Below are 23,729 nucleotides of genomic sequence, written 5' to 3'. Positions count from 1 at the left end.
ACACCCCGACTTTATTAGCCTTCCGCCACATTTCCAGCAAATGTTTGATAAGTATTTTTTCATGCGTTACTTGTCAACTAAAAAACCACCCAGGCTAATTTACCTGCCGCCACACTTCCAGCAAATGTTTGATATCGATATATTTTTATCATTCCCGCTCATTTGTAAATTGTAGCTTGTTGTGACAACATTAATTTGTTTACACTTGAAGCAAAAGAATTTTTTGTAGAGTAATAAGTGGAAAAGTGTTATAGGTTTCAGCATAATGGTAACTCTTAGATTTACTGCTTCCGAAAAGCCCATGCTGTTCTTAGAGCCAGATATTATTTACCGTATAGGCAGCAGATCAGGCTTGGAGCTACATAGTGACGATGAGGTGGGCATTTGTGAGTTTTTATAATCTCACTTTATATAAATTAATGTGTTTTGAAGTCCATGGAGTTGGCACATGCCACAATTACCTTGCTATCGGACGACACTGTTAAGCTTTGCGCTGTGGGTGGCAGGATCTATGTGAATGGAAGCGAAACCGAAGTTCGGCGCATTACAAGAACAGACGCTAACAATGGACAGGTAGAGCTTCGTTTTGGCAATGCCGCCGCCAAACTGCACTTTATTGATTTCGAAGAGGTAATGTTGTGTATTCCAATTATAAGTTGCTTTAACTAAATCATATTGGTTTTATAGGCACTCAATAGCACCGGCTTGGCAGAAGATTCGGTTGACATAACGCCTGATAGTTTCCTTATACCAGAAACGGCGCCAGCCTCGGCAAACGCTACAAGCAACATGGACAGCTTTAATATACCCGAAACACAGGCTGTTAACTTTGCCATGTGTGATGATTTTATTATACCCGAAACACAAGATGTGCGGCCGGCTCTGTCTAACGCTCCAGAACCAAACGTAAGCGAAGATGATTCCTCGGAACTCGGGTCACAGATACGTATGTGTACGCAGGACTTTAACGAGGTGAATGAGGATGCCTTCGATGATTTGGATTCGTCTTTGCTGCTGAAGCAGGCAAGTGAATCCAAATTCAATCAGACAACAGGTTAGTTAGTTCGTTGTTGAATCTTTTTTGCTGATACTCATTATTTATGGAACCAGATACATCTGCTTTGAATTGGTCTGTTACCACCCCTGGTCGCTTTGAGCAGGATGTAACTGGTAAAGTTCCAGATGCAGATGTACCCTGCACACCGGATATATTGGAATTGCTGGAAGGCAATTATTCCAATGAAGGTCAGGAAGCGCCAGCTACTTTGGAAACGCCAGAGGAGACGCCCCAGGACGCCATCGAAGATTTTGATTCGTCCTTGCTGCTGAAGCCGGCACGTGCATCCAAATGCAACCAGGTAAAAGGTTAGTTTTCGAATCTTTCCTTATGCTTACTGATTAATAACCTTTGTATAAACACTTTGGTCTGGAAATAGATACCACTACGTTGAATTGGACTGGTACCAATAGGAACAGCACTAAGCATCAGCATCAGAGTGTTCGTAGCGAAGGACACTGCATTACACCTGAACTTTTTCAGCAGGATGAGGCCGGCAAAGCTGAAGCGACAGATCTACCGCGCACATCGGATATATTGGAGTTGCTGGAAGGCAATAATTCCAATGAGGACCAGCAAGCTTCAGCTGCTTTGGAAACACCAGAGACTACGCCAACAGAGCAACAGGAGCGACATGAGCAAGATTTTATTGCTACACAATTATTTGTCAGGCAGGATGCCATCGATGATTTTGATTCGTCCTTGCTGATGGAGCCGCCACGCAGAGTCAGTTCAACTAAAATTGGCAATTTGGTGGTGCCTGCAATATCCACAAATAACTCAAAAAGATGCAGCATCAATCACCAGGACGCCCAGGACTTGTTGCCAACGCAGCCATTTTTAAAGCTGAAAGACTTGGTAGACAACCAGGGAAACTTTCAGGACTTTATTGCCACACAAGCGTTTATAAGTGTAGCTGCCTTAGAACCATCAGAGGATGTGCCCACAGAGCAACAGGAGCAGGAGCATCATGATCAAGATTTTATGCCTACACAACCATTTGTCAGGTTCAGTTCAACAAAAGTTGACAATGTAATGGAGTCTGCAATATCCACAAATAACTCCAATAATCAGTACGCACAGGATTTTATACCAACACAGCCATTTGTGAAGCGCAAGCATCAGGAAAACTTGCAGGACTTTATACCCACGCAAGCGTTTACAAGTCCTACAGTGTCACCAAAAGCTACTCCGCCTACGCAGGATATGCTGGCGACGCAATTATTTGTACCACAAAATGAAAAGACAGTAGCTGTTGTTGCCGAGAACGCTCTGGACATAACCAACACTTTAAGCATGTACGACGAACTAGATAACGAGTTGATAGGGCTTGTTGCCTTAGCTGACCAGTCGATTTCACCCTCAGACAATCAGAATTTAAGTGAGAGCAGACTGCTTGAATTGACAGGGGTGAGTGCAGATAACATATTTTTTGAAATGCTATTAACAGACTAATATGCAGTTGAAGCCATGTGAAGTAGCCCTACAACGAAAACGTGCCTCACCTAGCATTGAAACCTCAGAAGTAACAGGCAAGTTTTTAAACAGATGTTTATGAGTGTATAACTAAATCTCTATCTTTCGACTTGCAGCTAACAAGCAACTTCGCATTCGTCAAGAGCCTGCGTCAGCAAAAGTAAAAAAAGTGCGTACAGTCAGTACAGACAGTTCAGTGAGCGGTTCTGAGTCCGCATTGTGTAAGTAACAAACCTATGCTAACTACGGTAACTTTCCGATAATACCTTTTTATCCTGTTTACAGCTCACCGCTTGCTGAAATCACGCAACAGAAAAACAAAAGCAGTATTTAAGTCCACTACCTCTACGCCAGCAACGAAAGTCCATGTGGCTGCTAAAAAAGAAGACTTACAGTCTGACAGCGAAGACTCTAACAGTATCAAACAAGCAGCTTCCCTGAACTCTCAACGGCTGGTTAGAATAAGAAATTGTTCACTGTTGGCGGAGAGTTTTAAATATCAAGCAGCTGAAGCAATTTTAAATAAATCCCAACTAAACGGAGAGAAAACAAAGGCGGAGCAACCAACAAGTTCCGAGGCATCTGCTCAGCTTCACTCATTGAAAGGTATAGACAAACAATCATCTAATAAAATCAACAGAACACAAACACTTATTTTTACAGACATCAATTCCTACTTAAGGAGCATTAAATACTCTGGACACAAAATAAAAATCTCAACGTCCATGTGTAATCTTAAACAATTGGAAAAGCTGCTTAGCTCGCTCAGAAGTATGTTCGTTTAAATAAACGTAATATCAATTATATCTACTATTATGTTTTACAGATGCTATAGAGTTATCTGCAGACCCCGTTCGGTCGGATGTGTTGATTATGGACCGTGGCGAGCGCACTTATAAGTTTCTAGTAACAGTCGCCAGCGGCAAACCCATACTCTGTACCAAGTGGCTGCAGTCCCTAAAGGATACACGTTCTATAACAGTTAAGCCAACGCATCTCTTCAATGATGACAAATTTGAAACGCAGTACAAATTCCAGCCTTTGGCTACGACGAAGCAAGCCAAACTATTAAGGAACATAGACTTCATGTTGGGCACTGAGATACAGCCTTCTGCCCAGGAATTGAAAGGTGCGTTACGTGATATTCTGCCGACTGTAGCGAAATTGTAAATGTCACTTGTTTTGATTTGCAGCTATTATAGAATGCGCTGGCGGCACAGTATTTACCAAACCTCCGCGCAAAAATCGTTTTTATATGGTGGCTTCCAAAGATGATATGCGCAGTTTCCAAAGTCTGCACAGCTGTGATAATGTGGTCTATATCAAAACGGAGGGCGTCATGCAGGCGCTAGTGCAAAATCGGGTAGAGCTGCTTGAAAGCTACAAACTTGACATTAGTTAAACAAATTTCTGTTCGTTTTGTTTATTTTGTTTTAATTATAATTGTAATTGAACTTAAATATTTTTACTCCAGCTTCTTGCGTTTAGAGCCCGTAGGTTTGTCAAACTGTTGCCTCATGCCACCGGCGCGTTCATTATGAAACTTCATATTGTTCGACGTCTCTGCGTACCAAGGTGAATCAAACTTCGTGGTATCCTGATCAACCAGATGAGTGTATTTGGTGCGACCGCAGCGTCCAAAGTTCTTCACTTGCATCACCTTGGGCAATATTGTCTTGTCAAAGTGGTCTTCTAGCGTCGCCTGGGCGAAATCCCGCTTGAGCACATCATTCTCCTCGTCAAGATAGAAGGCACCGCGATGATAGTACTTTTGCAGAAATTTGTATTTGCCTTTGGTAGCCTTGTTAGTGACTAGTTTGGGATTGGCGCGCAGCTCCATTCGTCGCTCCTCTTCTGTCATATTTCGCATGCGGTCAATTTCCAGTTTCTCGCGGTCGGCACTGAAAATGTGAAATGTATTAACAGTTTGTGGTTAAAGTATTTCTTGGTACTTACTTTTCGCGCTCTTCGCGATCACGTTTCATCCGCTTGAGCTCGCGCAGCTTCCAGGCCTCATACTCTACCTCATCATTCTCATCGGCTGTACAGACATCGTCAATGCTGGCTTCGTTCGTCTCAGGCTTAATCTTCTCTAGATCTTTTTTGACGCTTTCCTCCACCAGCCGCAACGTTGCGCGTCGTCTCTCCTTAGCAGCGCGCTTGGCCTCTGCTTCCAGCTGCTTTTGCCGCTGTGCCTCACGTTCCTTCTCTTGTATGGTGGCACGATCTCGTTTGCGCACAAACAGCGGCTTGAGACGAGGTTCATTGTCCTCCTCACTTTCGGTTTCTTCCTCATACTCTGAGCTCTCCGATTCGGAGGACTCAGATTGCTTTTCGTCTTCCTTTTGCAGCACTTCCTCCTCGCGTTGCTGCTGCAGCATACGCGCTCGCAATTTGGAGCGTCGCTTCTCTAACTCTGTGTCGCTTAACTCCGAGTCGGTGTCGGATTCTGAGGCGAGCGTGATTTTATTGGTACCTCGCTCGATCTTATGATTGTCCTCTAGCTCTTGCTCTTCTTCGCTGGCACTGTCTAACATTTCAGGTTCGTGTATATGTCTGTGACGCTCACGGCGCTCTCGTTCCAAGTCCTCCATGTCTCCTGTTCGCGTACGCAGTCGTCGGAGACGTGGATCATCCACTTCAGCCTCATCCTCTGCAGGTGCGCCATGATCACCACTGTCGCGTCGACTTAGCTCCAGTTTGTGTCGTTCGGCCTTGTGGCGCTCCAAGCGCTTGCGATTGTCCACAAAATCATCATCGTCGCTCTCCTCCGAACTAGAATCGGCACGCGCATAATCGGGCCGTTTACCCGATATATAACGCTGCACCTTTACCTTTTGCATCGAGATCTCGCCTGCAAACGCATTTGGTAAACAAAAATTATATTCCGTGCATGTTGTTATTGTTTACTTACCTTTCTCATTTCGTACGGGTATAGCACCAGCGGTGCATTGTATACCCGTCAGAGCAGTTGGAGCGCTCATTTCGGTAATAATTTAATAGGTTTGCTAAACTTTTATGTTAAATATTACAATTTTATTACAATCTTCTGCTTATTAATGCACAGCAGTGCTGCGAAACTCGCTTTTTCCCGCTAACGCCTGGATTTCTGGACAAAGTGTGACCGTATTAAAAAAGTATATATGTATTATTTTTAGCCACACATAAGGGTATGTGTCTTTGCTAAACGTATTGTATAAACGGCTATCAACGGGTATCAACTTTGATTTAATTTGAAATTTTGAATTGACTTAACGCATTTTCTTTAAGATGAGCAATTAGATTGCTTTTATTGGTGTTTATTATTGGCAGAGGTCATAATAGCACTTAGTCATAATTGTTTAATTACACACAAGACGTTAATTTTAGCAATTGCAACACCCACTACCGTTTGTAAAATAATTATTAATTGAATGTGATGCTTTCTCTATAGAGGTGTGTATAGTCGAGAGCAGATCAGAGTTCATCTAAAATTGTTCTTTTTTATTTTTATTTTCATTTTTCTAAATATCTTCTTGATTGATGGAAGTGCTGCCTGCCTTCAATCTTAATTACAAAGACACGTGTAAATTTGTTTAAACCAACCAACAATTTATGCATTTAAATAAAAATTTATTAGGCATAGATTGCATTTGGTTTTGCGGCGACGCTTTCAATTCCAATTTCGTATACATTCCAATAAAAATTAAGTATTTAGCAACTAAGAATTGTAAACAAATAATTTTCTATTAACAGAAAAAGCGCAATGTGCGATGTAATGTTTGTCTAGATCAAACCCGTTATCATTATCCGAGTATATATATGTCTATATATATATATATATATATATATATATATATATATATATAGACATAACCAAGCTGAATCAATTGAAGCGCACTGATAAAATCATCAAAGATCTTAGGCTAAAGAAAAATTTTAATTGGCAGAGCTTACGTTTACTTCATAGATTCACCTACGCTTGAATATTTTTACCATCTTGTTAACACTATTGTGTAATTTTTAAATAAATATATATTTCTCTTACCACTGGCCTATACTTAAAAACAAAATTGCGTGTGTTGTGGCAAGCTGGCCCATTGATTGTTCTAAGCTGCCAGAAAGAGGTTGTTGCCAGTTTCTGCGGCAAGTTTGCTCAATGTCTCATTCTGTTGAACTTTCATGCTGTGTCAATGCAAATTAATTGAAAGCCTCTTAAATGTTTATTTATGTTTTCCTTTTTTAAATAAAAACATTATTAAAAATAGCTTGAGCTTATTTTTGTAAAATCAAGCATAGTGTAATTGAAGTGGCTGGCCACAAACCAGGGTTAATAAATGAATTTTTTTTAATTTAAATACATTTTTTACGCAAATATATATTAATTCATTTCTGCGGTTTCTTTAAGTTTCTTTAAGAGTTCTGCTTCTCTCTTTCCGTGTTGTTCATCCAGCTCATCTCGCAGCATTTGCTCTCATTACAGCGATCTTTACTTCACACATTGACAAATATCGCAAGCGCTAGTTGTTGGCCAATGCGCTCGATTTTGTTGTTGTTGTTGCTTGTGCTCACTTTGTCCGATCTGCCTGGGTATATAAAACCGATCAGCAGTCGCTGGCCAAAGTCATTCGATCGAAAATGTTTAATACGAGCGTGCGTTGTGTCTGTTGAAAATGCAATAAATAAAAGGACAAACTGGAAACAAAAATAATATATAATATTATTTTGTGCTTTAAAGTGTTGCTTACTAAATTAATGAAATACAAAAATAATCGTGGTTTTATTTTACAAATACAGTTCAGAACATTTTTACGTTGAAAAACTTGTGTGTGTGTGTCGAAAAAAAGGATTAACAGTGCAAGGATAATTGAAGTTATATACAAGGTAAGAATTGCTATAGTTAATAATATTATAAATTGGGTCGAGCCCCCAAAACAATTTACTTTATTCTATGCATTTCCTGTTATGACAGCAATTATAAAATGTAACTAGCTTTAAATCTGTATAAAGCCTTTGTTACCATCTAATCTCATGTGCTTTGGGTCTTAAAAAAATGATTGTTTTCAATGCGTAATGTTTGTTGAGCATGCAAAAGTAATTACAAAAATTGAATAGTTATACAAAAAAGTAAATTATTTATAATAAATCGAGGTATGTGCAGTATATGTAAATCATTTAGTTGGCAGACTTACGATCTAATAAATTCATAGACAAATGCAGTTTAACATTTTTTTTCTAAATTCATTTACACCTTTTGCTAATAAGTTACAATAGTAATTAACAGCTGGCATTTGTTTTAAAAAATATTTAAAATTGTTTTAATATAGTGCAAGTAATAGTGATAAATTTGTATATGGCATGTACAAACAAATTGCTGCTGTATAACAGTTTATAACAGTTGGCAGTGGGATGTTGTAAGAATTAATTATTATGAATAAAAGACACAACGATTGTTTGTTGTAAGCTCTTTAAGAATTGCGCTTATCAATTAACTCGAGAGCGCAGTACAGTGGTCACACGATAAGTAAACTGTGAAGTATTTTGTTTTTCGCGTCTTATCATAATTTTGAGACCAGTTTTTGTTGGTTTATTAGGCGTTCTTAGGCAACAAAACTAGCTTCTCACTTTTTATATGCCATCCTTAAATGCTTTCAGCTTAGGGCTTGCATTCCCTTTGCTCCAACTTCTAGTTAGAACTGGCTCAGGCTGGGCTCAGCTTTTAATTTCCAACGGAAACCAGTTCAATTCGCTTTAAACTAAATGCTTTGCGTGCACATTGACCAACTGTAGCCCAGGAGCTGAGTTCTTTCCATCTTTCTCTATTTGCCTTTGTTGCTATCTATTTGTTTTATAGTTTGGCGGATTGCATATTCATCAGTTGGAATCAGTTATGAATTTAATGGCTGCTCGCTTGACTTCTCTGAACCCTCGGGTGTGTGTGAGAAACAATTAGCTGCAATTAGTTTTACTGCATATTGCGCTCACTTGGGTGGGAGGGGTTGCGAGATTCTTGCGCCCCACATCAAAGTTAAAGTGTATGGCGAAAGGTAGCTTGAGTGCTTCATGGTATTAACCCATAGGTTAATTTTGCATATGCGGGAGCAGCTCTAAAATTGCATTTATACATTAAATAAAATGACCGAGAAGATGTTGACATAAAAATTATAATTTTGTAAGTTTTTGGTGTGTGTAAATAAAAATAAACTAATAAATTGCTTGCACTTGAACTTGAGACAGACAGCCTGTTACAGTTATGTATATTGTAACTCATAGATACAATAAATGCATTGGCTTTAATTGATTAATGACTTCGCAACGCCCACAGCTTACACAAAATAAAATTTAGTAATTTTTCTTTTAGTGTATGTGTGTGTGTTTGGTAATTGCCGCCTAGACCTCGAACTTGTAATTATATTGAGAGATGTGAATATTTTTAATAAACATTTAATATTTGTGCATTTGCAGTTTAGTTTGGAGAACATGTTTGGCACCATATTGAAACTATTGACGCTCTGTGCGCTGGCGCATTCCATAAGCTCGCATACGCTTAGGCCTCAGCAACAGCAACAGGTGCCCATAAGCCCCGAGCAAAAGTATTTGCTGGTGCGTGGCGATGTGAGCACATCCAGCACGGAGCAAATGGAGTTTAATGATGCCGCCAGTCTGCTGCTGACCGCCTTTAGGCATGCACATCCGCAGACAATGCAGCCAGCGCTGCAGGAATGCAGCGATCCTAGTCACAAGGCCAGCTTCACCTTCATTGATTACTTCATACTATTGGCCATGTTGGTCGTATCGCTGGGCATAGGCATCTTCTATGGTTTCTTTCAAACCGGTGGCAGCTCTTCGGATGAGTTTCTGCTTGGCTCGGGCATGAAGCTGTTGCCCGTTACGTTGAGTTTGACCACCAGCTTCATCACTGCCATTGAGCTGCTGGGCAATCCCGCTGAAATGTATTTCCAGGGCACACAGTTTGTGATCATTGTGGTGCCAATGGTGCTGGTCATACCGGTAGCTGTGAAGATCTTCTATCCCATTTATTTTAAAATGGAGCTCACCAGCTGCTATGAGTATTTGGGTATACGCTTTGGCAAACAGTTGCGTCTACTGGGCGCTCTGCTCTATGTTATTCAGGTGAGTTCCACTCTCATAATTACTATTTTATAATCAGGGAACGCTTGCAATAAGCAACATTTTCGACTCAGCATAAAATACTATTTATTGACTTACTCCTTTATTTATTTATCAGATGTGCTTCTATACCGCTGTGGCTGTCCTAGCCCCCGCTATATCCTTGTCTGCGGCTACAGGCTTGAATACCAAAATTGCCGTTGTGCTGATCTATGTTGTTTGTGTCTTTTACTCCTCTATGGGTGGCATCAAGGCGTGTGTCATCGCCGATTCCTTTCAGGTAGATTACACAACATCAGCAAAGTACTTAGTTGTAATTGTCTTGTATTATGTTTGTAGGCCGCTGTGCTGGCTGTATCCTTGGTGCTTCTGGTGGGTCTCGGCACCTTCTATAGCGGTGATCCCATAGAGATTTTCAGCACCGCCGCCGATCGCAGTCGCTTGGAGTTTTTCAAGTAAGTTGCAGCTACAATCTTCACTATTTATTTTTAACATTATTATGGTTGTACAGCTTTGATCCGAATCCAACGACACGGCATACAGTCTGGTCTGTGGTTATTGGCGGCTTCTTCTACTGGACCTCGCTATTCTGCACCAATCAGGCTTCAGTGCAAAAATGCATGTCCCTAAAGTCCTTAAAGTTGGCCAAAATAGCGTTGGGCTTTGCCATCATAGGCCTAATCCTGGTCTTCTTGCTCAACTTTTATACTGGACTCATGGTGTTCAATCATTATGCCGACTGTGATCCTTTGAGCGTGTCGCGCATCACGGCCTCGGATCAGCTGCTGCCCTACTATGTCATCAATACTTATGAGCAGGTTTACACTATTGCTGGCATCTTCGTAGCAGGAATATTTGCCGCCAGCTTGGGGTAAGTAAGCCAAAGACATCTCTCTCTCTCTCTCTCTTCTATACATAAGATTGATTTGCAGCACTGTGGCCTCCGCCTTGAACTCTTTGTCTGCTGTCACCTGCGAGGATCTGTTAATCAATGGACTGAACATTAAGATTTCTCCGGAGAAAGGCGCCACATATGCCAAGTGGATGTCACTGGGCTATGGCATAGCCTCGTTTGGTTTGGTCTTCATAGTGGAGCACTTGGGTGGCGTGCTGCAGGCTACGCTAACACTAAATGGACTCATTGGCGGTGTGACCTTGGGTCTCTTCGTGCTGGGCATTGCCTGCAAGCAGGCGAATGCCAAAGGCGCCTTCTATGGTGGCTTGCTGTCGCTGGCGCTGGTCGTCTTCATCGGCGTCATGGCGCAGCTGGGCAGCGTCGAGACTCCAACATTACCCACTTCGGTGGAGCTTTGCAATTGTCATATGAATGTGACTGGCATTATAGAAGAGCTGCTAACCGAGAGCTTACAGCCGTTGCCAGCAGAGGGTTTTGCGTAAGTCCAAACTTCAATGTCAGCTTTCCATCTTTAATTTTGTGCGTTTCCCTTGCTTGCAGCTCCTGGTCCATATTTCGGCTGAGTTACATGTGGTTCAGCATGATCGGCTGTCTACTCACAGTCTTTCTAGGCTGGCTCTTCTCTCTAATTATTGAAATGATTGAACGACGCAGCGTGCTGCGCATCACCAGCAAGGGCATTGATAATCCCGCTCTGTCGGAGGAAGTCTGCAAGGCTGAGCCCACTACAGTGCAGTTAAGTACTACGGTTAAGCCCCTGGACACAAGCGGCGACGAGGGACATGTTAATCTAGCCATACGATTGGACGATGAGACAAGCGACAAATAAATCAAAATTCATAAACAGACGAATTATTCCTAGTGTAACGCTAACCTCCATGTACAAAGCTGTTGTTGTTGTAGTAGCCTGTAGTCGACATCGAACCTAAACAAGTCTATAGTTACTTATGTATAAACCTATATACCTATAATATGTGTAAGCATAGTCGAAAGAGTGATTTTATTTCTAGTTGTCTAAGCACGTTGGTTAACCCGTTGGTTGCCCCTAACTTTTGACAGTATTTTTTGCAACTAATATATTGTATATTTTTACTAGTGTCTAATGCTTATCAAAAACCTTTATAAATTTATTTTATATTTTTGTTAATTTTGCTTTATTTCGCGTTGAAATGTTAAATTCGAAAAAATATGCATACATTAAATACAGTAATTAATTAATGCATAGTTTCAATTAAATTAATTAAGTTTATAATTAGCAGGTTAATTACAATTAAAAGTCGACTGTGTGTTTAAGTTTATTTACAGCAAGCTTGGACTTAAGCTTGGTGATCACGTCACGCTAATCTCCTCATCGCTATCCGAATTGGAATCTTCGTAGTCATCGTAATACAGTTTCATAAACTCAGCAGAGGGCGTGGCCTGCTGTTGTTGCTGCTGCTGCTGCTGCTGTTGCTGCTGCTGCTGTTGCTGTTGTTGATGATGATGATGATGCAGTTGGGCAGCAGCGGCCGCAGCGGCAAGCTCGACCTCACGCATGGCGCTGAAGTGTGGCGAATGATGCAGCTGCTGCTGCAGTTGCTCAAAGCGGCGCTGCTTGGCTTCCTGGATGCTGGACTCGAGCTTGAACTTGAGATCGGCGGCCACTAGTTGCTTCTGCATCTCGGCATTGAGCTTGGCCTGAAACTCAACGCCACAGGGTGGCGAGGAGGCAGCCGAAGATACTGTGGTAGTGGTGGGCGTGGCACTAGGCGTAGCTCCAGCTGATTGATCGCTCATTTTAAGGCTATTGAGCAACGGCGGCGGTGAGCTAATCTGCAGGCAACCATAGGAGGCGGCGGCGGGAGGTGTGGGCTGTGGCCTGGGTGAGCTGCCGTCAGTCAACGGTGACTTGGGCGTGACAGCTGCTGCTCCTGGCTCATCCTTTGTAGTAACAGACGTCTGGGGTGGGGGTGAGCTGGCGCTGCCGTTGGGCGAGAGTAGCGGCGGCGAAAGCGGCGTCAACGGTCGATCGCACTTGGCGTCCGACAGATCCGGATTGGGATTGTTCTTGTTGGGCAGCGTCTGATCACGTGAGCCGCCATTAGCCAGCAGTTCTCGCTCCTTGGAGTTGCGCCACTTCATGCGGCGGTTTTGAAACCAAATCTTAACCTGCAAAAAATACAACATAAGTTAATTCCAAGGGTAAGCATGTCTCTGTGTGTGGCAAGATGGATGCCTGTCCAAAGCAGGCAACAACATCCCAGTTCCCAGTTCCAGTTGACCCAAAAGTTTTCATAACCGCAGGCACAACTGTCTCTCGCTATTGCTGCCTCTTTCACTTTTGGTCAGCATAACTTTTACTGCGTTACTTGCAAAACTAAGGCTACAACGAGATTGGGTGGTGGGTGGTGTGGGCGGTAAACGTGTGCATGGGCGTGGCTCTGGCAGAAAAGTTTGAACTGCAATGCCAACAGCAGACGCTGGCATATCCATAATAAATGCAAATTAGAGACATTTTGCTAAACGGCTACAAATTGATTAGAGAGAGCACAGTGGTGCACATTCTATTATGGCTTAAAATAATTACGTCGATGAATTTTATTATATTTATAATTTATGCATTTAAAGAATAATATTGGTTTTTATTTCGTATGCAAACTAGACCCACATAATATTATCATATGCTTAGCTTTTGACACACTGTGCTCTACCCCAAAAGTTGATCCTGTGTGTGTTTGCGACTGCATCTGACAGCAACAGCTAAGAGACAAGTAGCCGGCAAACACTCAGCGCAAATTGAGAGCAGGCAGCTCTGACAACCCTAAAGCCAGTGAACAACTGCCCAAGTTGCGACTGTTTTTGAGTTATTATCGAATGGGTGTTTACCAAAGGCACAAAGTTGTTGCTGGCTGCGTGTCTAGGACACAGCAGGACTTTTGGCAACGCACTTCGTTGGCTAAAAACCAATTTGCAACAATTTATGCAACGCAACCCCCGGCTAACTTTCAATTTAAATCAAATGCAATAAGTTGTTAATTAAAATGAATCAAATTGAAATAATTTAAGAGTAAATCCTCAAATATGCTGACATGTTAAACAAGCGATTAACCGCAGAGATTTCTGCCCTGCCCCTTTCGCTCACACTCTTTGCTGCCACTGCTGCTGCTGCTGCCACGTGCCACATTATTGTTCTTGTTGTTGCTGTTGTATTTTGCTGTTTTACTTTACTTCCGGTCATTGAGTTTTTACTTAAACGTCTGCCAGCCAGTCAACCAGCCAGCCAGCCTCCTCCCATTGCACGCATACTCCCACAATTGAAATAATAAGCTCAGGCGGCGATAAGATTAATGATTATGGGTTCCACCCCCCTCTGCGCTCTGGCCAGCCAGAAAGCTGGCACAGGATTTTCATCGTCTCTCGTTGTTGCCGTCGTCTGTTTCTGATGGAAATTAATTATAAAGCGTGCAATTTAGTATGCGTCCGGTTTCGCCCAAGCAAAAATAAAAAAAATTGCAAAACAGTCCAACTAGTCGCGCCTCCAGGCCTTAAACTTTCTAAGCTCAAACTGTCAACAGAACAGTCTTGAATTTAAATTGGGTATGAAACAAAATAGAAAATATATAAATTATTGGCAATCAAATGTGCATAGTTCGCTTAGCACAAATAACATTTATCTACAACATTTTTAGCTTGTTTACAAATATTGCACTTGTTTTTCTAGCTTATTAAAATTATGTTGAACATGAATTTGGATTTTATGTGCATTTTGCATAATTATGCAAATAATTCTGTGCATTGTTCGCAACTAATGGACAATCGACTGAAAGGCAGTTATGTTTGACTAGCCCAAACTATCTAGTTTTTAATAAATAAGCAACAATATTGCTGTTCCATCAAGCAACTAAATGAATAAGTGTGCCTGCCTCCCACATATCATATTATAGCACTGAGTTTTTGTTGGGCCTGCAAGTAACACATTTTTCTGACATATCGCTCCGCATTTGTTTGAAGTTTTTATAAAGCAGCAATGCTGATATAAATGGAGTTGGCTGGGAAGCTTGGGAGTGTGGCAAATGGTTTCTCAAATTGCTTTCACTTTGACTTTGGCCGAGAATTGACTTTCGGGCAATGAGCGCAAGCTGTTGTATCTCTCGCTCACTCTCCCGGAAAGGTGGGGGAAGTCCTGAGCTGAACTGAGCTGACGGTTAGAACTTGGCAACATATGTTAACTAATGAGGCAGTTCGAGGGTGATTTTGTCAAACCATTGCGAGCAAGCTGCTCTCCTCTCGCTCTGTCATTCGATATGCTGCCGTAATAGCGTATTAAATAGTCTGCTATATAAACTTCAATCTGCCAAAGTATTTGCCAAAGTCATTTTGTAGCAGTTTCTCAGTGCGTTTTGGGTTACCAAACAATTTTTGCCACTTTCAAACAGTTTGGACAATTTATTCAAGCAGCGTTTATTGTTTTAGTATTTGTGTACTGCCAACCCTCCCCACTCTCTCTCCTTCTCTCTCTCTCGCTCTTTTGCTTGTGGCATTTATTTGGCAATTTGTCATAGATTTATTTTGTAACCAAAGCTGCAAATGATGGTTTTTAATGTTTCTCAAAATAAGGGTTACGGGTGGTGGTGGCGGCATAGGAAATGAAATCCGAGTTATGTGCAAATTGTTTTTCGATTCAAGTGCTTTTTGATTGCCCAAACGTTTAAGGAGTGCTTAAGGAGCATGTTTTGGCATCAATTATAACCAATAAATGGTGAAATGAGCTGTAAGCTACGCTATCTATAGTATCTAGAATCGATTATGTATTTACAATCATAAATTTAATATCAATTAATCCTTGCAACCTTTTTCTCTAACTGCAAATGTGGTCACATTAAATCTCTTAAGCAAACCCTCATGCGACTGCTTATCCAACAAATTGATTTAAAGCCTTGTCGAGTCAATAAAAAATAAATGGCAGCAAAATCAGAACGGCAAACAAATAATAAAAAAGTAAATAAGCTGCACCCCTCACAGCCTGTGCCTTCCTCCACTCCTACCCTTTATGTGTTCCCGCGGCAGACAAATAAAATAAAAGCTAAAAAAGATTTGTATTTATAACGTGCAAAATGCCAAAAGTACCCAACAACATTTTTACAGTTGATGTGCGTTGCCGCTCTTGGAATCGTTTTGCTCTCATGCCTTTGCCCTCCCACGAAAATTCGACAAATCAAAAACAGACGAATTTGTTTTGGACATGACACTTAAAAAGTTGCTGCCGGCTTCAATACACAGACACGTGTGTGTGTGTGTTTGCTGTGGGGGATGACTCTTAGGCTGAAGCTCTTTGTGGGCGCAAGAGCGAACGCACAACTCGTTTAGCCAAGGGCACTGAGCAGCAGCAACAGCAGCGCGACTGAACTTTGATTTAAAAATGCAAATCAGTTTTTGGTAGATGATGTGATCTTTAGAAATTTAGCCGCAAGATGTTTTTAACAACGTTTACCACTCGCTGCGCTTGGCAGGCGTGTTGCAGTCCTCGCCTTTGCCTTTTGAAGTGTCATTAATGGCAATTAAATTTATAGCTAGATTTACTTGGATTATGAGACGTGCGTGGCTGTCAATTGCAGACACAAACTCTATTGCTAGAGTAAATAAATATTTATGACTTAAAGGGAATCGTTAATATGTTTGAAGTGCACGTATACTTAATCTACTTGTTAGTATTTAAGCTAGTATTATTTAGTGCAGAATTATGTAAGGACTTATCGATAACAAGTGGTGAACGTTTGAGAAGAAGCCACAAAAATTGCCAATGCAATTGCAATGAAACCCACGCGCACGCGAATTTAATTGACTGGGGGCAGTGCGCGCGGGGGGAATGAAAAACGCTTCAAATAATTTTCAAGTGCGTTTGTAAAAATGGCAATAAACGTTGCAATGAACAACACTCGAGATGATGAATCACCTGCGAGCCAAAGCGAGAACGTTCAATGCAATGACTTATTTTTGCTTTTCGTTTTGTTTGTCAACCACAGGACACGCGACAAATATTTTTGCCAAAGCACTGCGGCGGCCGTTGCAATGGCCCCAAATGCACTGTGTGCGAATATTTATGGCAGCCAAACAGTAAATGAACAACAAAAGCGCAGGCCGCAAAAAAGTGCAGCTAAAGGACACGCTGCCTCGTTGCCTCTTAAATCATGTTGCATACAACTAGGCGCCACTACGCGCGTTGCATTTCAACACGAGAGCTCTGCCCCAACTTCACATGTTTGCGCGCGCGTGTGTGTGTGTGTGTGTGTGTGTGTGTGTCACTTGAGTGTGAATATCCGCACTCGTTCATCAGCCTCACCACCCGTTGTGTGGCACCACAAACTGCCCTGCCACACACTCCACACTGCTTCACATTCTTGTTAATGGAGCCATTGGTGGGTGTCACCATTGCCGCCGGCTGGTCAACACTTTGTTTGGTCCTTTGTCCCCAAGGCTGCCAGCAAAGCTGGAGCTGGACCAACTGCTGCGATTTGACTGTGAGTTTTTCTGACATTTTTCCACATTTTCAATTTTTTTATTTTTTGCAGCTTTCATTTTTCTCTTTTGTTTTTGCTGCCGCTGGTCAGCCAGCCACGTCGACATTTTCATTTTCCCATTTGACAAAGTGCAATTGATGAATGCTTTGGATTTTCCTACACCACTCAATGTCTAATTCTAAGGCAAATATTTATGGAGTGGGCAATAATCATCAAATAATCGTAAGCGCATAAGCTGCAGACTTGAAATGGCTTAACAATCACTTACAGTTTGCTCTTAGTATCTAAAGAGTCTTGTTGCGGTCGTTGAATTTAATTACATGATGTATTTAAAATTAAAGAGCAGCAAACTTTACACCAACCGATTTGGGATTACATAGGTAACTGCTTGAATTTCAATAGCTTGGCCTGCAGAAAGGAATGAGCGCGCATTATACGATCATTAGGATAAAAGATCTGGCATGATGGATGAGCCCAGAGATGGGCGTAGCAACTGCAACGTGGCAAAGGCAATGAGTTGATAATAATGCTGATGATGTTCGGTCTTGATGAATGCATTGCATATTCCGCTGACAAATGCAACTGGACACGCTTATTGCGTAATTATGAAATTTTTATGAATTATACCACAGCAGACTAACGAACTGACGCACAAAAGTAAAAGCAGGAAGAAGCTGCAGTCGCTGCACTAATTTGGCATGACACTGTTACTACCCCTCATCAGTGCATCAGTTTTGTGATTGAGTTGTGATCGATTGCATTTTGACAAGGCCAAATTGGTTATGCCACCAAAATGATTGTTCTTGTTGCCGCCGCTGCTGCTGCTGTTGCAGTCATGTGAAAATGATGTCGCCTGGCATTTTTTAAGTTGCACAACAATAAAACAGGCAAAAGGGAAATTTTTATTTTTAATTTAATTATGTATGCCACATCCGGGACAGCGCTGCCAGCGCAATCAATAAAAGCTGTCTGCCAGTCAGCCGCCCACCCGCCACACCACCAACTGCTTTATGGTAAGCTCAAATGAATTTCTTATGGCTCGTTATAATTTCATTATATGTATTTCGACCTTTATATATACACACACACACACACATATATACATATAAGCCAAGACAAGCGACTGCGCATTTAAAGTAAAGCGAACGCTATACACTTGCCCTATAGTCTTGCTCCCCACCCCCCGTCTCACTCGCTCAGCCCCACTGTCTGCTACCATTTTTGAGCTGCGCAGCCATTGCTGAGAGCTTTTTAAGGGCGGAGTTTTATTTTGACGTGTATATACGTCTATATACTGTTATTCGCCATTGCCTATTAAAGCTGATTTGAAAACTTTGCTCCGCAACATATTTAACAATATAGCTAAGTATGTATATAATTTCTGCATAACTTTATTTGTTATTTATTATTATGAGCTTGCATTATAGCTACTTTTGTGTTGAATTTTAAGCGCTTTGTTTATAGCTGTCGTATTGATTACAACGAGTTTATGTTAAAAAGTTGTTGGCTTCATCAAAGCATGGAAATTGCAATTGTTCTAAATTTCAGACTCGCGTTGACTGCTTAGCCAATTAAATTGAACTCACCTGAGAATCTTTTAAGCCCAGTCTTTCGGCTAATTTCTTGCGGTCCGGCTTGCTTATGTACTTCTGCTGCTGAAAGCGCTTCTCCAGTCCCTTGCGCTGTGAATCTGCGGAGAATGAGAAGCAACAGTTGCAACACTTGACCATGTCCCCCCATTCCACTACGAACCTGAGAAAACGGCACGACGCATCATGCCACGCCGTGGCTTGCCACGTGTCGAATGCGCCCAGGGAAAGCCTTGACCCGGCGGCAGGGGAAACACTTGAGCGCCAACTGCAATTGTTGTGAGTAAAATGCATTAATAGATGCATTTCATGCAGGCCGTGAGGCAGTGAGGCATGCAGCCCCAAAACACTTGTTAAACTGCACACTGGGGTGCCCAGCAATTAGAAATCGAGTCTGGGGAGCTACTCCTACTTACCACTCATGTAGGGATTGCGACAATGTGCCAGCAACGAATGCAAATGCGGATGATTGAGCGTGTGGGGTAGAAAGGGTGTGGGCCGACTCGGCATAGGCTTGGCTATAACTGGATGCATGCCAGACGCTGCTGTTGGCGGGTTGACTGCTTGACCACTTAGCAACTGTTGCTGGTGCTGCTGATGTTGCTGCTGCTGTTGCTGTTGTTGCTTTTCTTGCGTTAATCTTCGATTGCTGTTGTCTTGGTCGCTGCCATCATGCGGTCGAGCATCCAACAGACTATTGCTGCTACTACTGCTGCTATTGTTGTTGTTATTGGTGTTGCTGTTGTTGTTGTTGTTGATGTGATTGTTGTCGCTATCACTAATTGTGCTGCCAGGTGACGACGAGGATGCGGCCGTCGTCAATGTGGTTTGCGGTTGACAACTATTGCCGTGCGACTGTTGTTGCTGTTGATGTTGTTGGTGTTGGTGCTGCTGATGCGTTAGAAATGCGGGATGCGGAAAGTGTGCATGGTGCACATGATGCGGATGCAATGGCAGTGGCAACGATGGATGATGGTGTTGCTGATGTGGATGCTGCTGCTGCTGCTGCTGCTGATGGTGCTGATGATGCGTTGGCGGCGTGTGCTGCTGATGCTGCTGCTGCGCATATTGATGTGAGTGCTGTTGCATAAAGTTTTGTTGTAGATAAGGCCATATATGCTGCGGCTGCATAAACTCTGTTAATTAAACAAATGCGTGGAGTTTATTAAGTGCTACAATTTAATTCAATGAAATTATTTTTATATGCTTGACTTTCGGTAAAAGTCGAATCTGTAAACTTCTGTAAATAACCTAAAGATTTCCAACAAAGCCAAAACACATTTTCAAAAGTTTCCCCTAACACTTTGGCTGCTCATATGCTTCACACATATTATCTATAGCTGACATCTGCATATGCTTATGTGTGTGTGTGCTTGGCAATACCCTTGGCGAATATTCGCAGTTGGCAAGCCGACAGGATGCTGCTTTGAAGTGTCAAGCTCTGGCATAATTAAACAGCTCGCAGCGCCAAAAGCCAGCACAGCAGCAGAGCTTAACACGCCCCACCCATCAACACACACACACACACACACATATATTAAAAACTTTATGCACACATACACACCTTTGGAAGCAGACGCCATCAACGCCTACATTTGTTGAATTCAGTTCATGTGGAAGGCAAACAAAAGTTTTTAGTGCCTTTGATGCTTTTGGTAACGCGTGTTGGAGTCTAAGGTTGGGGCTGGGGCTGCATTTCATTTTCTAATTAAACACCCCCAAAAATACAGCAGACGCCATTTACACGCACACACACACACATACATGCGCGCACTGACAGACGCTGCAGGATATGATTTTAATTCGATTAGAGAGAGAAATTGAAACAATTAACGTATTAACGCCTCTTTAGTTTGTTTGTGCGTTTGTTTGTTTGCCTTAATTCGATAATTCCACGCACTTGTGGCCAAAGTTTTTACTTGCCACATGTGTGTGTGTATGTGTGTGTCTGCCACATGTGTGCGCGCTTTGAGCGCCTAATGAGCGCACAAATTAAGTTATAATTGCTCACATTGCGCCTCGTCTGTTTTTTGGGCAAAAAGTTGTTGATTTAAGCATTTGATTTGCAGAAGAACAAAAACAAAAACCAAATTCTTTTTGCGGTTTGTGCTTTATGCAAAAAGTCACTTTGCCAGGCAATTAGTGCGGCAAACGCGCTCTGATTTAATTGATAGAGATTATGTTGATTACAGTTATTGGAGATCCATTAAGGATAGTTTGGCAGATGTTTGATTGAAATTAGTTGGCTCTTTGGCTGATTATAAAGCTGTCTAGTCTACAGGCATGTGCTATGCTTAGATTACACAGGCAAGCATTTGATTTATTGCTCATACTTTAGCAGCAAACCATTCTTATCTTTAGACTTAAGACTTCAAGAACTATTTATTTAAACAGTTATAATATTCATAAAATTAGTCTGGGGTGCCACAGACTTTCAAATCAAAATCTAGCGATAATTATCTCTATGTTCTACGCTTCTTACGAATTGGTTTGAGATTCAGACTAAATTCTTTAAACCTTTGTTGTAATAGTAATTATATAGATAGATATTCCATCAAATTGGTTTCTGCAATTGTAATATGCATAAAGTATTTGCAATGAATTCGATTTGATTTGAAATGAATTAATATTGCTGTTAGTGGATAATATCAAAGCCATAACCATTTGTCGCGTGTATAAATTTGGCTCACCACAAAATAGGATTATGCAAGCAACTATTGCAATTGTCATAAAGAACAGGTCACAGCCCACTCATTAATAATAAAAAGAGGCCATAAAGAACATGATAAACCTAATCGCATGACAATTAAATCCCACAATCCAGAGCAGAGACAAAAATACAAAAAAGAATCAAATGCGTTGCGCAGTTGCATTGACTGATGGCGTATTAGTCACGCCTACTTTTTTTTGTGTGCGAGGCTGATCCTGGCAATAAAAAAAGGACTCGCCAAGGATCGTAGGGAGAACTGGTTGTGCGCATTTGCTTTGGTTGAGCAATGGAAATAATTTAAACATGATTAGCGGCTACTGTTTTTACAGCCTGCGCCCCTCAAGGGGCTTAAGGACAGCAAAAAATAACAAAATACAAAACGAGAACGAGGAGCATGAAATAGTAAGTGAATCAAATACGTTTTTTTTTTATCTTCTGTTTTGCTAAGGGCTTAAGCGCGCGCTATTGTCTGTTGGTTGCATGCCACAAACGTTGAATTTACCGTTGCGTACGCGCACTCCTTCACGCGTATCGCCCAGGATGGCGGAAACGCTAAACTTGAGTATGGGCTTGCTGTTGTTGTCCTTGAGTATGGTGGTGGTGGCGCTGCTGGGCGAGCTTCTGGTCTGCTTGGGCTCCAGCTTGGGCATTTTGAGTGGCGCCTCGCTGGGCAGCTCCTCGGCATCGAGCACCTCAGGATCATCATCTTCGTCCTCCTCATCCAGCTCCATTTCCAAATCCATTTCCTCAATGCTATCAACGCTTTCCGCACGCTGTTCGCGACACTTGACGCACTTGTAGCGCGCGTTGCAGCCACATGTGGTGGCTGCCTCAGTTACGGACTCCGACTCGGCCTCGGCCTCAGCCTCTTGCTCCTCCTCGCTAGCTGCGCGACTTAGCAGCATTTCGCTCAGACTCGACTTTAGCTGACTTTGCTGCTGTGCATGCAATAAGCTGTCCATCAGAAATGCCGTCGACATTACGTCTAACACTCGCTCTAAACTGTTTCTAAACTTGCAACGCGTCTTCTCGTACGCGAGACTCGTATGCGCGACTCGACTCAGCAGCGCTTACTGAACTGAACCGAACTGAACTGTTGACGGTTTCAAACTGTAGCCTTAGCCTCGCAGCAGCTTGACTGCGCACAGCTGAGTCGAGTCCTTTGGCATTTAGGGGTTGCTCCACGGTGGTTGGTCGTTGCTGTTTGCCCAGTCGCCAAGCGCCGCCGCATGTGGCACGTGACGCGTTGCATGCTTATGTACTAGCAATTGCGTTCTCTTTCACTCTCACTCTCGCGCTCTCTGTCGCTCTTGCTGAATGCTGCCCTCGCTTTTGTTGTGTCCTTTTTATTTGATTTTATTTGTGTGAAAACAATAAAAATTTAATTTTCTTGTTTTGTTCGCTGCCTTGAACTGAACTGCCTCGGCTTGCCTCCATTTTGTTTTGCCTTACTTATTATTATTATTATTGCTGTTGTTGTTGTTCAGTCACTTATTAGAATGCCTTTGCCAGCGTGCACAGTGGTGCAAATGCATACTTCAAGATTTTAATATATATAAATCAAGTTAATATAATAAATTATACACGCATAATAATTGCTATTACTCAACAATTCGCATTGCTGCTTTTTGAAAAAATATTAATTTATTTACAAATATAGTCCTGAACACTTTTAAATGTCTCTTTATTCAATTGTTAAAATTCCTAAACTAATTTTAATAAATTTCAATTATGTAGCTAATTTTTTGTTGATTAATTGCTTTGTGAATATTCAAAAAGCTTTTGTGCAAATATCTTTATCACAATTGAGTTGCTTTCTGCTGTTTTTTACCAGAAGTGTTTAGCAGCCAAGTGTTTTTATTAAAAAAAGAGTAGCATAATAAGAAGCAGCAGCAAAGGAGCAAAGCAAACGAGCAAGAGTCAGTAGATTAACTTTTATTATGACCGCAAATTAGTTGTGCTCGTCGCGCTGATGACGACGACGACTATCGACAAGCGACAATGATGACTTATTTACTTGATATCCCTACCAGGAGCTCACCAAGCCAACCACCACCCACCAGTCACCAGCCACGTTTAGCTCAAGTGTAGTATATAATGGGGCTGTGCTGTTGAAAGAGGGAGGAGTGTGCTTAAGCGCTATGTAAGCTTAGAAAGCGAGCTGAGTTATGCATGTCCTTTTGACTTTTATATGTGCGCCACTCAGGCTATTGTTGGCATACATGCGAGGATACGCTCACACAGGCATAAAGGACTCGCAGAGCATACAGCAGCAGCAGCAGCAGCAGAAGCAGCAACCCTTGTCTGTGGCAAAAAGTGCAAGTGGGGCGTGGCCAGCTGTAGCAATGCGAAGGACTCTCGTAAGTACAGCAAA

At 42.0% G+C, this 23,729-nt stretch overlaps 4 protein-coding genes across 5 annotated transcripts; 2 read left to right on the top strand and 2 right to left on the bottom strand.

The window, feature by feature from the left end:
• Positions 1 to 220: 220 nt before the first annotated feature.
• Positions 221 to 3,981, top strand: LOC108600930. Of its 2 annotated transcripts, XM_017988768.2 has the most exons (12): positions 253 to 268; positions 315 to 376; positions 433 to 630; positions 688 to 1,054; positions 1,111 to 1,365; positions 1,437 to 2,467; positions 2,520 to 2,589; positions 2,650 to 2,754; positions 2,819 to 3,139; positions 3,197 to 3,304; positions 3,360 to 3,662; positions 3,727 to 3,981. In XM_017988768.2, exons 3-12 carry the CDS (start codon positions 436 to 438, stop codon positions 3,933 to 3,935), a joined length of 2,964 nt encoding a protein of 987 aa, XP_017844257.1. In that variant the 5' UTR covers positions 253 to 268; positions 315 to 376; positions 433 to 435; the 3' UTR covers positions 3,936 to 3,981. The 2 variants fall into 2 exon arrangements, with proteins under 2 accessions (XP_017844256.1, XP_017844257.1); XM_017988767.2 differs by having other exon boundaries at positions 221 to 376.
• On the bottom strand, positions 3,947 to 5,587 carry LOC108600932 (microfibrillar-associated protein 1). The gene is made up of 3 exons (XM_017988769.2): positions 5,448 to 5,587; positions 4,490 to 5,387; positions 3,947 to 4,434 (listed from the first exon to the last, which is right to left on the bottom strand). The coding sequence occupies exons 1-3, from the start codon at positions 5,515 to 5,517 to the stop codon at positions 3,999 to 4,001; spliced, it is 1,404 nt and encodes a 467-aa protein (XP_017844258.1). The 5' UTR covers positions 5,518 to 5,587; the 3' UTR covers positions 3,947 to 3,998.
• Positions 5,588 to 7,252: 1,665 nt separating this feature from the next.
• Positions 7,253 to 11,670, top strand: LOC108598689 (sodium-coupled monocarboxylate transporter 1). The gene is made up of 7 exons (XM_017985409.1): positions 7,253 to 7,396; positions 8,978 to 9,646; positions 9,762 to 9,923; positions 9,983 to 10,098; positions 10,155 to 10,514; positions 10,576 to 11,037; positions 11,100 to 11,670. Exons 2-7 carry the CDS (start codon positions 8,993 to 8,995, stop codon positions 11,386 to 11,388), a joined length of 2,043 nt encoding a protein of 680 aa, XP_017840898.1. The 5' UTR covers positions 7,253 to 7,396; positions 8,978 to 8,992; the 3' UTR covers positions 11,389 to 11,670.
• A 150-nt stretch (positions 11,671 to 11,820) lies between these two features.
• LOC108599247 (alpha-protein kinase 1) lies at positions 11,821 to 22,335 on the bottom strand. Its single transcript, XM_017986044.2, has 5 exons — positions 21,858 to 22,335; positions 19,062 to 19,781; positions 18,809 to 18,913; positions 18,643 to 18,746; positions 11,821 to 12,707 (listed from the first exon to the last, which is right to left on the bottom strand). Exons 1-5 carry the CDS (start codon positions 22,333 to 22,335, stop codon positions 11,889 to 11,891), a joined length of 2,226 nt encoding a protein of 741 aa, XP_017841533.1. The 3' UTR covers positions 11,821 to 11,888.
• Positions 22,336 to 23,729: the final 1,394 nt, after the last annotated feature.

Source organism: Drosophila busckii, chromosome 3L (genome assembly GCF_011750605.1).
Source record: "Drosophila busckii strain San Diego stock center, stock number 13000-0081.31 chromosome 3L, ASM1175060v1, whole genome shotgun sequence".
In the NCBI taxonomy this organism is placed as follows: Eukaryota; Metazoa; Arthropoda; class Insecta; order Diptera; family Drosophilidae; genus Drosophila; species Drosophila busckii.
Note: the sequence above shows the minus strand (reverse complement) of the source record. Positions and strands in the feature narration are given on the sequence as shown.